Raw genomic sequence first — 15826 nt, forward strand, 5'->3', positions numbered from 1 at the left:
TGGCACTCTTCAACACCAACGTACCAGCTGAAGAGTGACGTGTACTTGCGGATGCCATCTTGGATAACAAGCCGGATGATCTTCCCATGCTAACAGCAGCGCTTTGGCACTGGTGCAAGCCAAAGTTTCCAGTCCTCTCGCCGACCACCAGGCTGTCCGACATTGCCAACCCAGACTGCTGGTTTGGTATACACCAGCAGTCACCCAATCTTCACTGCTGCAAGCGCCAGTTGAACATGAACACAGTGAAGGACTAAGACTCCATTTTCAAACATTTTTCAGTGATTTAAATGAAAATGTAATGTTTATTCTTAAGTAAACACATTTAGCTCTTTCCAAAAACATCTTCTCAAAAACTATTTGTTGTAAACTTGATGAATTGACGTGTTATGTTAATAGAAAATGGGAGTTATAAAAGGACCGAAAATTGCACTTTTACCCAAATTTGACATGCTGCGTTGGACCTGTAAAACACCATATATTGAAAAAATATTTTGCACATGTTCTTAAAACATGAAGTGGCACATTTTATCAAAGGAACAGATCAGGAGGTTAAACTTGCACATTTTGATGCACCCTGATGGACATAGTGTTGGGTGCTGGCACATATGCACACATGGCATCAATGCATGGTGCTGTGTTCTGGCACACTATACACTCTGTCTTTCTTTTATCTGTATTGTATTGTATTGTATTGTATTGTATTGTATTGTATTGTATTGTATTGTATTGTATTGTATTGTATTGTATTGTATTGTATTGTATTGTACTGTATGTGTCATTGTATGTTTAGTTTTACTACCATTTTAAGAGCCTGCTCAGGGACTACAGGTGTAAATTAGCTTATGGCTAACTCTGGCACATTTACATGGAAGTGAAAACTGAAATGTTGATTAATGAGCATTGTCCCTGTCAAAAAAATAAATAAAGGGCTGGGAGTTGGCCGGCCTAACTCAATTCAATTAAATTCATAGGAGCTTTATTGGCATGAGAAAACATAAACACAAACGTTTACATTGCCAAAGCAAAAGTGGAACAAAACAATCAAGATAAAACAATACAATAAACATGTAAACAGAGCTGTGTTATATTAACACTTTGAGTAATACTATCTTGTGAGACTATAAAAGATTGTGCATTTTCTGTCAGAGATAGTTAGCCTATACATCCGAGACGTTTTATACTTTTGAAAGTTAACAGCAGTATTTCAATGTTTTAAACATGTTACAGGCCTAAACATTTGGTGGTTTTCAAACTCTCCTTGTGTGATTGTAATCCGTGCAGGGAAGTACATGTCTCTGATGTCTTGGTACAGTGGACAGACGGTTAGGAAGTGTAGCTCAGTCTCTACCTCGTTTTGTGTGCAGTGTGTGCATAGTCTGTCTTCTCTTGGGAGCCAGGTCTCTCTCTCTCTCCTTCCATGAGAGCAGCAGCATTTGTTTGCACCATTCAACACCCTACATTACATTTACCACACATCCACTCACTTACACTACTGATCTACTGATTAACACAAGCCACTTAATACTTTAGTATTGTTTGATGCATACGTTTATTATATTGTAAATCAATATTGGTTTGTGCACTTTTAAACAGCTGTGTGTCTTCCTCCTTTGTTATGGCCCAAGAGCCAGGTCATAACACTATCTATCTATCTATCTATCTATCTATCTATCTATCTATCTATCTATCTATCTATCTATCTATCTATCTATCTATCTATCTATCTATCTGTGACAGTTACACACCTCCACCACCAGGGGGCGAAAGGCATTAAGGCAACATTGCCTGGATTCTTTATTGCCCATGCATGAAAACTTTGACCCGGTCGGAAGTACTTGTTTGCATCACGTGGCCACGCCAGTTGTTTTCCACGGTAATGTTGTTGAACAAACATGTTGTCGTGCCTCTCGGGAATTGTTGATATTTGTGCCTTTATTACACATTCTATATTACAGTAGGAACAGAAAGCTTGTGGAAATGTCTCCTAAAGGAGGTGAAAAGCGTCAAATGGAGTCTGTACGGCTGAAGATAAATGAACAGCTAGCGTCGGTGGGAGAGGAGATATTGTTTGTTGTGGACAAACAGCAGCGTGGCGCTGCTGATGTTTGTAGTGTGGAGCTTAGCGTCAGAGTGTTTGTGTTGGAGCGCCTCAGCGCGGTGGGAGAGTTCATGGTCAACCTCTTCCAGAGAGAGATGGAGACACTAGAAACTCTGCTGGAGACACAAAACAAACGGCTGGACATTGATTTTGATATGGACATCGATCTACACACTGCAGGTTAGTAGACTCTGAACAACACCAGCTTAGCTACAAGTAGCATTAAGCTAGCTGAACTGAACTACATTTACCAGTAGTTATACTAGCCCTATAATGTCTGTGAACATACATAAATTACATATATTCCTGGCACCTACGGATGGACAACACAAGAGACGGTCGCGGCCACACAGCCAACTCAAGGTATGGCCACTGAGCCGACTTGGGGACCCAACGCAAGGACAACACAAGAGACGGTCACGGCCACACAGCCAACTCAAGGTACGGCCACGGAGCCGACTTGGGGACCCAACGCAGCTCCTCCAAGAAAAACAAACAAATGAACGGAGCTGAACGTGAATCCCCCCCACCGCCCACCCCTTTTTTTCCCTCACTGTATATGTTTCTTTTCCCTTTTTACCTCCATTATTGTTTGGTTAATTATGGGTGTGCGAGATTTGTACTCATAATGAGAAATTATATATTGGGTCAGATTGAGTGGAGATATAAGCAGCTCCTTTTAGAGTGGGAGAGCTCAGGTCCCCACATTCCATTCTACAAACATCGGGGGTTTTACGGCCCTCTCCTGTTGGAAGACAGGCCATTATTGACTCCTTTCACAGGGCAGAGTCAACTCATGTAGAACATACAATAATGAAGTAACCAATCTTTAATTCCTCTTCAATTGTTTAAATGTGTTCTAATAACCTATTATATATTGGGTTGGTAAAAAGCCTAAATGATAAATACCTGTAATAGTCTGACAGTTTAATCTAACCTAAAGTCAGATCTCCACACTGTCCTCTCACAGAGAGGGCAGAAGGGATGCATGGGTCAGTGGCATATGATTGGCTGAAAGTGTAGCATGAAGGTGGGACTTCAGTCAGGGCCCACTGTGACTATATGCTGTGGAGCACAAAGTGTAATTTAGATTCACCAATACCATCGAACGTGAACATGTCTAGGCAGAGACCAGCGGTAATGTATTTGCTATATATTATATGCTATAAAAAGATAATTGTGCATTATTCATAATCGATGTAATATGATGTTAGATTGTAACCAAGTGTTCTCTCTGTGTTCTTGTCTCCCGGTCATTGTTTAATTACCATTTAATTAATGATAAGGTAGATTTAAAACCACATAATTACACTTAATCACTTAATCAATGTGCCACTTAATGTGCCATATGATACTGAACTAAGTCTGAGAAACAACAATGACAAGCTAAACTGTACCATGATCTGGGAGATTAGAGTGTTCAAATGATAGTAAACCCTACCGACAGAGTTAGGATAGGACCACAGACCAATAGGACCTGTAATCCAGATTCCGGGGTTACTGTATTCATCTTGAGTTGGGGGGAAGTGTGAACAGAACGTGTGAATGTATGATTGTAAGTGTTTAATTAATATGAATTAATAAAAACCCTATAAAATGCACGTTTGAGTTAATCAAATATAAGCTATCATTGGAGCATTTAGTTCAACTGTGCGTGTTAGTCACTTTAACTCTGCCTAGTGCAAGGGCTGGTCGGGGCCTCGGTACAACATCGCCAAATAACCGAACAGTTTTAAATCGTTGTGCACTAAAGTGCACAGGTTTAGATCATAGCGCTACTACAGCGCACAGTTTTAAATCGCTGCGAGCAGCGACTGGCTTAATTAGGCCACTAAAGGGCCTAATTAAGACAGATTTAAAAGTTTTACAGTTTACATCACGGCCGGGCGGTTTGGAAGCATAATATAGCCTAAACTGAGACCGTTTGGACATATTATGGTTTCAATCGCTACCGCGTTTAAAGAACTTTAAATTAGTGGTCACTAAAGTGGCCACAGTTTAAAGGCAGTTGTACTGTGCAATGGGATCAGTGCACAGTAATTCGCCGCCGTGCGAAAGTTAATTCGCCGCCGAGCGAACTGTTAAAACCATAGAGCCACTAAAGTGCCTAGTTTGAACAGAAAGAAAGTGCCGTACGCTGGGCTCAGCGTGCAGCTCAACACGCGCCCGGGCATATTTAAGATATAATATAGTCTGAACCGAAACCGTTTGACATATTACAGTTTAAATTGCTACCGCGTTGTAAAGGGCTTTAAATAGCAGTCACTAAAGGGATCTGCAATTTAAAGTTGTTTAATTCAGAATATAGTTCAACTGCGACGGTTTGAACTTATTTGGTTGCCGTGCTGTTTGAACTAAACAGCGTAGATCGGTGTATAGTCACTAAAGTGACCACAATTTGTAACAAAAATAAATTACAGTGTGTTGGGACCAGCACACAGAGTTGAATCGTGCCACACTAATAACCACAGGATTAAATCAGACAGAATTGGGGCCGAAAGACGGCACCCCGTTTGATTGTGGTTGTCTGGTGTGACGTTATTTAACTGAAATTTAAGCCGTGCGTTGATGGCAGCGCACGTTGATGTGAATGCGATGCCGCAGCGTTAGTATCCACAGGATTAAATCAAACTATAAATGCTGCCGTGACGGCATGCCGTTTGATTTGTGCTACTAATAAATGCGACACCGTTAAACCGTTTTGTGTGGTTATGGGGCCATCTGAAACGGACAGTTAAAACCGTGAGCCACAAAAGTGACTGCGGGTTTAACTAATGGTTTGGGAGTCATTGTTCGGTAGGGCAAAGTTCTAATCGACGGTCAGTTTAGGAAACTGATTATTAAAGACTATTTGTAACCAAACATAAAGTTTAATTGAGACCGGATAAGACACCGGGCGTTTAAACCAAGAGAGGTGCTTTTTATACTAACCACAATAAAAAGTATTTTCCTGCTGGGTGCAGCACCAAGAACAGCAGTTTAGTGCATGTGGGGGGAGATGGAAATTCCTTTTTCCCACTGTCATGCAAATGTCCCAATGTGTCACTGGAGTGACAGGGGGACTGGTAATTACTGCGGCGGTAAAATCTACCAAAGTAGTAATTAATAGCGGTGATAAATGTTTAGAACAAAATAGGGTTTTAAACTCAGCATTAAAGGCGATGTAATAATCTTACCAGTCAATAATGTTTAACGCTGAAAGCATGCTTTGAAGTGCGCATAAAGGAAGGGCGTGTCTATAATAACTGTTGCGTAACGCATCTAGCAAAACCTGTAATCCAGGTTTACGGAAGGCTATAGAGTTTGACCGCCCACGGCCAATATAAATCTATATACTTATATTATATATAATCTATATAATATAAAAAGGTTATAGTATAAAAAGGTTTATTTGGTGAAGGTAGTAACAAGGAAGTATGGGCTTCTCTGAGTACAAATAATGTCAGAGTCCGCTAATGAAAGCTGGGCAAAAAACTAACCATTTACTTGAGTGAATGAATGATTTGTGAAGTCGACTAAACCACTAACCCGGTCCAATTAGTTCCCATACTGTTTGTTAAGGGGAGGGACAGAGGGGGTGGAAAATGGCTTCCTTGAAGGAGCTGCAGGATGGCAGCTCTGTAACCAAAGCTATTTTCTATAATCTAGCATTTAGTTTGGAATTGTCAATTAAAGTGGGCGCAGTCTGCGACATACCTGAAGAGCTTATTAAGCTGAAATTTGCTATGAGAGATGTGGTGGACATGTCCACATGTTATAGCAGAGCTTTGGGAAGAATGGGCTGGTTAGTGCTTGCTGACAATGAGAGACATGAGTTAGGAACTTGTGTGGAGAAATACTCCCAGTTTAGTTTCGAAGCAATCATGCAGGCTATCCGTCAGATGAAAGGCAGGGTAGCCATAGACACCACAGGGTGCCACCAGATAGGCCTCTGTGAGTTTCCTGCAGAAAGCAGGAGCAAAGAAGACCCAGAGGAGGGGGGCATACTCCAGCCCGCAGAAGCAGCACCAGGCGTCACGAGATGTGACATCACGGACCCCTTCGCCAGCGCAGAGACGGGCGGAGCGGACACGGTGCCAGCGGACACGGCCCCTGAGGGGCGAAGAGACAGGGCTACCAGCCATCCAGACTGGGAGCAGATGGAGCCTGTCACAACGGAGGAGCCTGGTGCCTGCAGTATCCATGCAGGGAAGCCAGAGCCCTCTACCATGGGCAACGAACCCACGACAGGACAAGCCCTCAGTCAGTACCGTAGCAGGCCAAGAGCGGCTACGGGCAGAGCTGAGGGAACCGAGCCTGTCACAACGGAGGCACAGCCTGGTGCTTCCTGCAGTAACCATGCAGGGGGCCCAGGGCCCTCTACACCAACCCTCAGTCAGAGTCCTAGCAGGCCAAGAGCGGCTACGGGCAGAGCTGAGGGAACCGACGTTCCGCAGCCTTCGACAGAGGAGGAATGGCCGAACATCGAAGTGGGAAACCAACGAGCCCTCAGTCAGTACCCTTGCAGGCCAAGAGCGGCTAGGGGCAGAGCTGAGGGAGCCTACCACCACGCGACAGTTCCGCAGCCTTCGACAGAGGAGGAATCGCCGAACATCGACGTTGGACAAGCAGAACCGACAGCAGAGGCAGAGCTGTCAACGGGAGCGGAACAGGTGAGCGGCCTTCCGGAGGAGCTGGAGGCTGCCTACGCCTCACCGTTCATCATCAGAGCCATGCCCGCAGACGTTGTGGGCAAGGCCGACGGGTCGTCGATCTTTCTCACCACAGAAACGCCGAGCGTGATTTGTGGCATTACTGGTGCCAGTCTACGCGATCAACGGGCGGCGGGGGAAGGGCATGACGCACACACCAGGAAACCTGGGGTGACTTTCGTGAGGGGTCCCGTGAGGGGTCCAGGCGAGCCAGAGAAGCACCCTGGGGTGACTTTCGTGAGGGGTCCCGTGAGGGGTCCAGGCGAGCCAGAGAAGCACCCTGGGGTGACTTTCGTGAGGGGTCCCGTGAGGGGTCCAGGCGAGCCAGAGACCGGTCCGGTCTTGAAGTTTGGGTGTGGTTATGAAACGACACATCTGCCGACGCATCTGTTGGGCAGAAATGGCTTTGATAAGAACAAGGCCACAATAACGCCTTTTCTGATTGATCCTGAAAAAGGAACGAGACCATGGAAGAACGCTTTCATGCCAGCGAGATCAGAACTGGGTCAGAAAGAGTAGCATGTGAAATGCTTCTCTACCCATTTTGTTCCTACAGCAGGGAACAATTGGGGCTCCGCTTCAGTGACAACAAGATGTCACAAACAGCACACACACACACACACACGCACGCGCACACACTCACACACGAGATGTGTGTCTGATCTGTGCATATATAAATGTGATGATGTATGTGGGTTCATTATATCTGTACAATACCAAAGTTGCAGGTAAATGGATTTAATTTGTGCCAATTAAGTCCTTATGGACAATGGACAAATGTGAAAGAATGCTGGTAAAATGATTATGTTTCCTTCGATTGGGAGGGGGGAACACTGTCTCTCAAAGTGCAAGTGGGTTTTGTGCGTGACAACCAGGGGTAATAAACAGCATTGTTTAAACATGTGTTTACCAACTGGGCCCCATTCTGCAACCAAAAGAGTCGTTTCAGGGGGGGGAGCACAGGAGGTCATGTTTTCTTAAAGATAAGGAACCAGTCTTGTGTGGAAAATAAACTGTCCTTCTTCCTCAAACCAAGGGGGTTGTGTAGATAAGTCTGAAGCTTTGTCCGGGCAAACAGCCATAAGATTAAACGGACAGAGGTGACCAAAAGTTCATGTCAGTTAGGTAACCCCTAACTGACATGACAGAAACAGCTTCTCTCCTACAAAAGTGGAGATGCACTGTATCACATTATAGAAGTATACATAAGTTTGATTAGCTGTAACTGAATTTAATACTTAAGGGTGCGTTGGGATAATTACAAAAAATGTCCACGATATCGACGCATGTAAACCTTTTATTATTTTCATTGTTTTATTGATTTATGCAGTTAATGGGTTGTGTTTTATTTTAATGTGTTTTTCAAAGTTGTATAATGTTATAACTTCAGTATGTGGATCCAGTATTATTTAACAGGTTCCGAAATTACTAAAAATGGCATGCGCCCAAATATCAAAAAATAATATTTCCGAAAAAAATTAATATCAAAAATAATCTTTCAGTTTATGAAAAATGAATATCCAGATCAATTTTCATAACTGACGTGAGGGGTGTTTGGTTAATTATGGGTGTGCGAGATTTGTACTCATAATGAGAAATTATATATTGGGTCAGATTGAGTGGAGATATAAGCAGCTCCTTTAGAGTGGGAGAGCTCAGGTCCCCACATTCCATTCTACAAACATCGGGGGTTTTACGGCCCTCTCCTGTTGGAAGACAGGCCATTATTGACTCCTTTCACAGGGCAGAGTCAACTCATGTAGAACATACAATAATGAAGTAACCAATCTTTAATTCCTCTTCAATTGTTTAAATGTGTTCTAATAACCTATTATATATTGGGTTGGTAAAAAGCCTAAATGATAAATACCTGTAATAGTCTGACAGTTTAATCTAACCTAAAGTCAGATCTCCACACTGTCCTCTCACAGAGAGGGCAGAAGGGATGCATGGGTCAGTGGCATATGATTGGCTGAAAGTGTAGCATGAAGGTGGGACTTCAGTCAGGGCCCACTGTGACTATATGCTGTGGAGCACAAAGTGTAATTTAGATTCACCAATACCATCGAACGTGAACATGTCTAGGCAGAGACCAGCGGTAATGTATTTGCTATATATTATATGCTATAAAAAGATAATTGTGCATTATTCATAATCGATGTAATATGATGTTAGATTGTAACCAAGTGTTCTCTCTGTGTTCTTGTCTCCCGGTCATTGTTTAATTACCATTTAATTAATGATAAGGTAGATTTAAAACCACATAATTACACTTAATCAATGTGCCACTTAATGTGCCATATGATACTGAACTAAGTCTGAGAAACAACAATGACAAGCTAAACTGTACCATGATCTGGGAGATTAGAGTGTTCAAATGATAGTAAACCCTACCGACAGAGTTAGGATAGGACCACAGACCAATAGGACCTGTAATCCAGATTCCGGGGTTACTGTATTCATCTTGAGTTGGGGGGAAGTGTGAACAGAACGTGTGAATGTATGATTGTAAGTGTTTAATTAATATGAATTAATAACAACCCTATAAAATGCACGTTTGAGTTCATCAAATATAAGCTATCATTGGAGCATTTAGTTCAACTGTGCGTGTTAGTCACTTTAACTCTGCCTAGTGCAAGGGCTGGTCGGGGCCTCGGTACAACATCGCCAAATAACCGAACAATTATGATGAATTCCTGTTCTGTTCTTTGTCTATATAGAAGTGTCTATTTGTACGTCTCTAAATGTTTTTGATGAATTGAACATGGTGGACCCTATTGGAAACAAGTGTAATGCTTAATTGGGTCGTCCACTCACAGTTAACAGCCTTTGTATTGAGTTTGTGCTTGAAATGTACTGTAAATGTACTGTTAATAAATATTTCAATCAATCAATCAAAAAGATTGGATGCCTCCGCTCCCAGTGAGCAAGGAGACATGGGTGGCATAAATGTGCTCTGCGCTCCGTTTGTACTCACCCAATAAATAATTCCAAAGACGTGGAGTGAGATATTGTCCTCTAGTTTCACATCCATGTAAAAGTTCAGGCAGAAAACGCTTGTTTATTCAAATATCTGATCTTTTCAAACATCTCTCATATATTTTCCCGGGCTGCACACGGACGACATTTTCTCAGGGCGAGGGGTCCGTAATGACAGCTGGACTTCCATGTATGACAGTCACTCGCAGGGCAGGGTTTTCTGCTGTAGCCTAGGCTCCAGAGTCACAGGCACGGTGCGCACAGTGCCTTTTAAATCCATTCTCTGCAGCTGCAAGAAATGTATATCAAACCAAAAGAGCGCGTTTCATAAGGGTTACATACTTTAATGATGATAAAAAAAACTTCGGCCACATCAGTGAAATAATGTCCGATGTCGGGCATCGGTGCCAAAAATTACGGATACATCGGTGAGACCGATTTCAGGCTCTACTCACAACGCCTTGCTCTGCCAGGCGTTGTGAAGAGATTCAAGACACTTATTTTTTAAACGATGGTTATCCTGACAAAACAAATAGGAGAATAAATGTCATCTTTGAGTTGACAAAAGCACTTTGAGTTCCTCTGCTGATGCTACCTTCTCTCTCCTCCTTCTGTCTGTGTGTAAAGAGGTTTCATCTGAATATGAGGAGAGGAGATCCAGTCTGGTCCAGGAGGAACAACAACATCCACAGATTAAAGAAGAACAGGAAGAGGAGACTGGTGAGTCAACTTTGACATTACTACGCAGGAAGATGTGGTGCAATACTCTCTCAGGTAAAACACAATGATGTTTTTATTAGTATTATTCTAACAAGACTAAAGGGTTATCCAGCAACTGTAACGATAAAAATATAGTTTGGTAACTCATGGTCCCCTAAAAGACAGACAGACACACAGCATGTTGTTTCCGCTTGTGCCGCTACATAAGTATAGCACAACAAGTTTGAACCCATAATCATGTTTAGCTATTAAGATGTTTGGCATAAATGGTGAGAGTCACATAAATGGTCAGAGTCACAGGCACGGCACACGCAGTGGCTTTAAAAAAAAGTTACAGTACATTTCAAGCACAACTCAATACAAAAACTGTTAACTGTGAGTGGACGACCCAATAAAAGCATTACACTTGTTTACAAGAGGGTCCATCTTGTTCAATTCATCAAAACATTTAGAGATGTACAAATATACACTTCTATTTTTCCAAAGAACACAACAGGAATTCATCATAAAGGAGGTAAAAAGGGAAATATACAGTGAGGGGGAAAAGGGGTGGTTGGGGGTAGATTACATTAATGATGATTTAAAAAAAAACTTTGGCCACATCGGTGAAATAATGTCCGATGTCGGGCATCGGCGCCAACAATGACGGATACATCGTTGAGACCGATGTCGGGCTCTACTAAACACCTTGCTCTGCGAGGCATTGTGAAGAGACTCGAGACACTCATTTTTTAAACGATCCTGACAAAACGAATAGGAGAATAATCTTTGAGTTGACAAAAGCACTTTGAGTTGCTCTGCTGATGCTACCGTCTCTCCCCTCCTCCTGTCTGTGTGTAAAGAGGTTTCATCTGAATGTGAGGAGAGGAGATCCAGTCTGGTCCTGGAGGAACCACACCCTCCACAGATTAAAGAAGAACAACAGGAGAGGAGATCCAGTCTGGTCCTGGAGGAACCACAACCTCCACAGATTAAAGAGGAACAGGAAGAGGAGACTGGTGAGTCAACTTTGACATTATTACTTAGGAAGATGTGGTGCAATACTCTCTCAGGTAAAACACAATGATGTTTTTATTAGTATTATTCTAACAAGACTAAAGGGTTATTCAGAAACTGTAAGGATAAAAATATAGTTTGGTAACTCAAGGTCCTCTAAAAGACACAGACACACAGCATGTTTCCGCTTGTGCCGCTACATAAGTATAGCACAACAAGTTTGAACCCATAATCATGTTTAGCTATTAAGATATTTGTACGTGAGACTTTTAAGATTTTAAGCACGAGACATGGTACTGGTCCACTCAAAGGGTTAAGTGATCTGTCCAGGAAGGTTCTAATCATCAATCAGCACCAGACACTTCATTCAGGAGTGGTGGATTCTTGAGCCACAATGGTTCTGCAGGCTCCACCTGGGCAACGGTGGTTCTGCAGGCTCCACCTGGGCAACGGTGGTGCTGCAGGCTCCACCTGGGCAACGGTGGTGCTGCAGACTCCGCTTGCAGCTTGAATGTCCCTCCTAAAGGCCTCACCGTGGGTGTGTTGGGCTTCCTCCTCACGGAAGACACAGGCTGGGGCGCCAACCCATACTGCTCCCGGATGCCGTCTACATTCCGGCTTTCACCCATCTCTCCGGAGGTCACCAGACTACTCCTGGTTGTTCAGTTGTTCAGTAAACCCTTATTGAATGATAAGTACAAGTTGTTTTTACTGGTGATTTCCACAGAGCACCACAGGGAGAGGTCTACAGTATCTAGAGAGATGGCCTCCAAAAGACATTCAACGTTATCAGAGGAACAGCCAGAGGTGGACCAGAGACGTGGACTGTTTGATGCGAAGATGCAACCTGTAGTAAAGTTGTACCGTATAGGTATGTGCTGTTTTGTTTACTTACTTACATAAAGGGATATTTCACTTTCAAAATAATTGTGGGTACTATATTTATTTTTATCAGATGAGCCCATTGTAACTTCAAACTCCATTTTAACCATCGTAGATACACAGAAAACACCCATCCCTGGTTCTAGTAAATGATATTGTCCTTCCTTAGAGCAGGGGTTCTCAACCTGTGGGTCGCGACCCCTCGGGGGGTCGCCAAATTATTTGTGGGGGTCCCCAAATGATTAAAAAATATATATATATATTTTTTTGCAACTGAATGGCTGGAAAATGGAAATGAAGAGTTTACATGGTACACATAGTGCATGCATACACCTCCCTAATGATTATATCTGGTTTCAGTATTTATTTATGGTGTATTGTCTCTATTATTAAGGTTATTGTAGCAGTCAATTTATTTTTGGGGGTCGGGAGGGGGCGGGGCGGGGGTCCCGAGACATTGCCAAAGCATTTCCGGGGGTCCCCGGACAAAAACGTTGAGAACCCCTGCCTTAGAGGGGGACAGCCATATCTGAATGGGTAGAGAGCCCGTCTAGGAAACAGAATGTACCACAGTGATGTTGTTAGGTCTGCAGTGGGTCCCAGGACCCACGGGTGGGAGTCCTAGTAAAAATGGTATTTTTTCTTTTTTTAGAAATTGTAATTGTTTATTATTGCATTTATACAAATCATGCATCAATTCAAGATTGAGACCTGGAGTCACCACTCCACACTATATGTATGACACACTCAAAAAATCATTGTATTATTGGAACATGTTTGTTGAAACTTCCAACAACCAGTTTGAGTTTGTGTCAATTGTTTCAGTTTTATTTTATTTTTTTCTTGTAGTGTAATTTTGTCATAACCTTCTGTTGAACACTTGTTACTTATTTGTAACTATTCAAATGCAACATTATAATCAATACAAACAAAAGATGTCTTCTAAAATCTTTACTTGGACAAGTAAGTAAATGTTCTTGTCCAAATGAGAAGTGGCTCAAAAATGTAATGTCAAGCCCTGAAAACTGTCTTTGATTAGAAATGGAGAAGATGATGTTTCTCCAAAAATGCAAACATTAAATGTTTTTCTCTCTTTGTGTCTTTTTTCTAGCCGTCCCGCACCTCCCTGTGTGTAAAGAGGAGGTTTTCACTGAACAACCGGAGAGGAGCTCCAGTCTGGTCCAGGAGGAACCACAACCACCACAGATTAAAGAGGAACAAGAGGAGCTACTTCAAAGACCAATGGAGGCTGATGGGTCAACGTTGACATTACTAGCAGTGAAAAGTGAAGATGATCATGATGATGGAAACAGAGAGACAGAGCCTGTAGCCGGAACCTCAACCGAACACATGAAAACACAAGCTGATGTAGAGGACTGTGGAACATCACAACCAACTAGTGACAACCAGCTCCTCTCTTCACACTGTTCTGTATCTGACACTGAAGACAGTGATGAGTGGCAGGAGCCCAGTGAAGGTCAGTCAACTTTAAACACACTGAAGTCACACAAGACACAACATGTGGAAGGACAAAGATTGTCTTTGAGCAGCAAGCTGTCCAAGGACTTAAAATCATCAAAACATATTCACTCCATGAGGAGCCACACAGGGAAGAAACGCTTTAGTTGTACAGACTGTGGCAAATGTTTTAATCTTAAGGCAAATCTGACTAAGCACTCAAGGATTCATTCAGGGGAAAAGGCCTTCACTTGTACAGTTTGTGGTAAAGGCTTTATTCAGAGTGGTGATCTAAAAACTCACATGAGGACTCATACAGGGGAAAAGCCCTGTACATGTAACGTGTGTGGTAAAAGCTGTCTTCACATCGGTAATCTAAAATTACACATGATGACTCATACAGGGGAAAAGCCCTTTACTTGTAAAGTGTGTGGCAAAGGCTTTACTATGAGTGGTCATCTAAAAACACACATGATGACTCATACAGGGGAAAAGCCCTTTACTTGTAACGTGTGTGGTAAAGGCTTTGCTCAGGGTGTTAATCTAAAAACACACATGATGACTCATACAGGGGAAAAACCCTTTACTTGTAATGTGTGTATTAAAGGCTTCATTCAGAGTTGTGATCTAAAAACACACATGAGGACTCATACAGGGGAAAAGCCCTTTACATGTAACGTGTGTGGTAAAGGCTTTGCTAGGAGTGGTCATATAAAAACACACATGAGGACTCATACAGGGGAAAAGCCCTTTACTTGTAACGTGTGTGGTAAAGGCTTTGCTATGAGTGGTCATCTAAAAACACACATGAGGACTCATACAGGGGAAAAGCCCTTTACTTGTAACGTGTGTGGTAAAGGCTTTGCTATGAGTGGTCATCTAAAAACACACATGAGGACTCATACAGGGGAAAAGCCCTTTACTTGTAACGTGTGTGGTAAAGGCTTTGCTAGGAGTGGTACTCTAAAATCACACACAAGGACTCATGAAAGGGGAAAGCCCATAGACACATGAGGACTCATACAGGGAGGAAACCCTTTAGTTGCAGTTAGTGCCAAATGCTTGGGTCAAAATGCACATCTGAGGATAATGAGGAGGAATCTAACAGGGAAGAAGTGGTTAGTTGTAATAGTAATAAATGCACATTTTCCCCATGCACCCATTTGAGTTGACACATGATATAACATCATTCATTCTATTCCAGGATGACAATGACTGATAGATACTAAAGCAGTGGAATCACATAATCTAACAATAGAGCGCCACAGTCCCGCCCCTTTTAGAACGAAGAGGTCACCAGAAGAGAAGTTCCCTTCATTTCCCCATAGACATACCAAGACGTATTTATTTAAAGACCTTTTAAGCCTCAGAAAAAGCCAACTCAGATTGTGACAAATCATGACAATGACAAAAAATGTTGGGTCGGACAAATAATTAGAAATAAGTGTTACCCTCCCCTTTTTTTTCTTCTAATTTGTTTGGCCCAATTAGTCTTTGTTTATTGTTATTATTTGTCACCATCCGAATTTAAAGACCACCACAATTAAGTTTCTTATCTTTTTGTATGTAAAACTTATATAAACATGGCAGAGAAAGCTTTTGTCTTTGGTAGATTATTTCTCTATGGTAATTGTTTAATTATACCGTTGGATGTTTCAGACGTTATACCTTTATACGTTTGGAAACTCAAAACAATTCAATAGCAACAGAAAGTTTGTCATTGGCAGAGATTTATCACATTTGTTGTGGGTGTATCCCACACATACTAGCATGTTCGTTGTCAGCTTGTAGATTCATAAACCAAGTGTGATGCTATGTTAACACATTTCCCTGCACATTGTGAGCTTTTAGATTTGTTTCTTCAGTATTTTGTTTCTTTGTTTTCTTTTTTTTCAGGATTTGGAAAGTGAAAGTGGTTAAATGTGTCTGTGTTTTATAAATATTGAACCAATGGTAAAAGTACTAACAAGAGCTTGTGACTAAATAAATAACTATTTTG

At 42.2% G+C, this 15826-nt stretch overlaps 1 protein-coding gene across 2 annotated transcripts in view; it reads left to right on the plus strand.

The window, feature by feature from the left end:
* Window positions 1-2214: 2214 nt before the first annotated feature.
* LOC306919443 (uncharacterized protein) overlaps window positions 2215-15826 on the plus strand; it is a 461602-nt gene continuing 447990 nt past the window's right edge. For both annotated transcript variants that reach the window (XM_079532225.1, XM_079532222.1), the window contains exons 1-3: window positions 2215-2281; window positions 10399-10491; window positions 11334-11489. In XM_079532225.1, coding sequence (XP_079388351.1) covers window positions 10414-10491; window positions 11334-11489 — 234 coding nt within the window. In that variant the 5' untranslated portion in view covers window positions 2215-2281; window positions 10399-10413. The remainder of the gene's footprint in view (window positions 2282-10398; window positions 10492-11333; window positions 11490-15826) is intronic.

This window comes from Electrona antarctica (genome assembly GCF_951216825.1).
Source record: "Electrona antarctica genome assembly, contig: scaffold_25, whole genome shotgun sequence".
Classification (NCBI taxonomy): domain Eukaryota; kingdom Metazoa; phylum Chordata; class Actinopteri; order Myctophiformes; family Myctophidae; genus Electrona; species Electrona antarctica.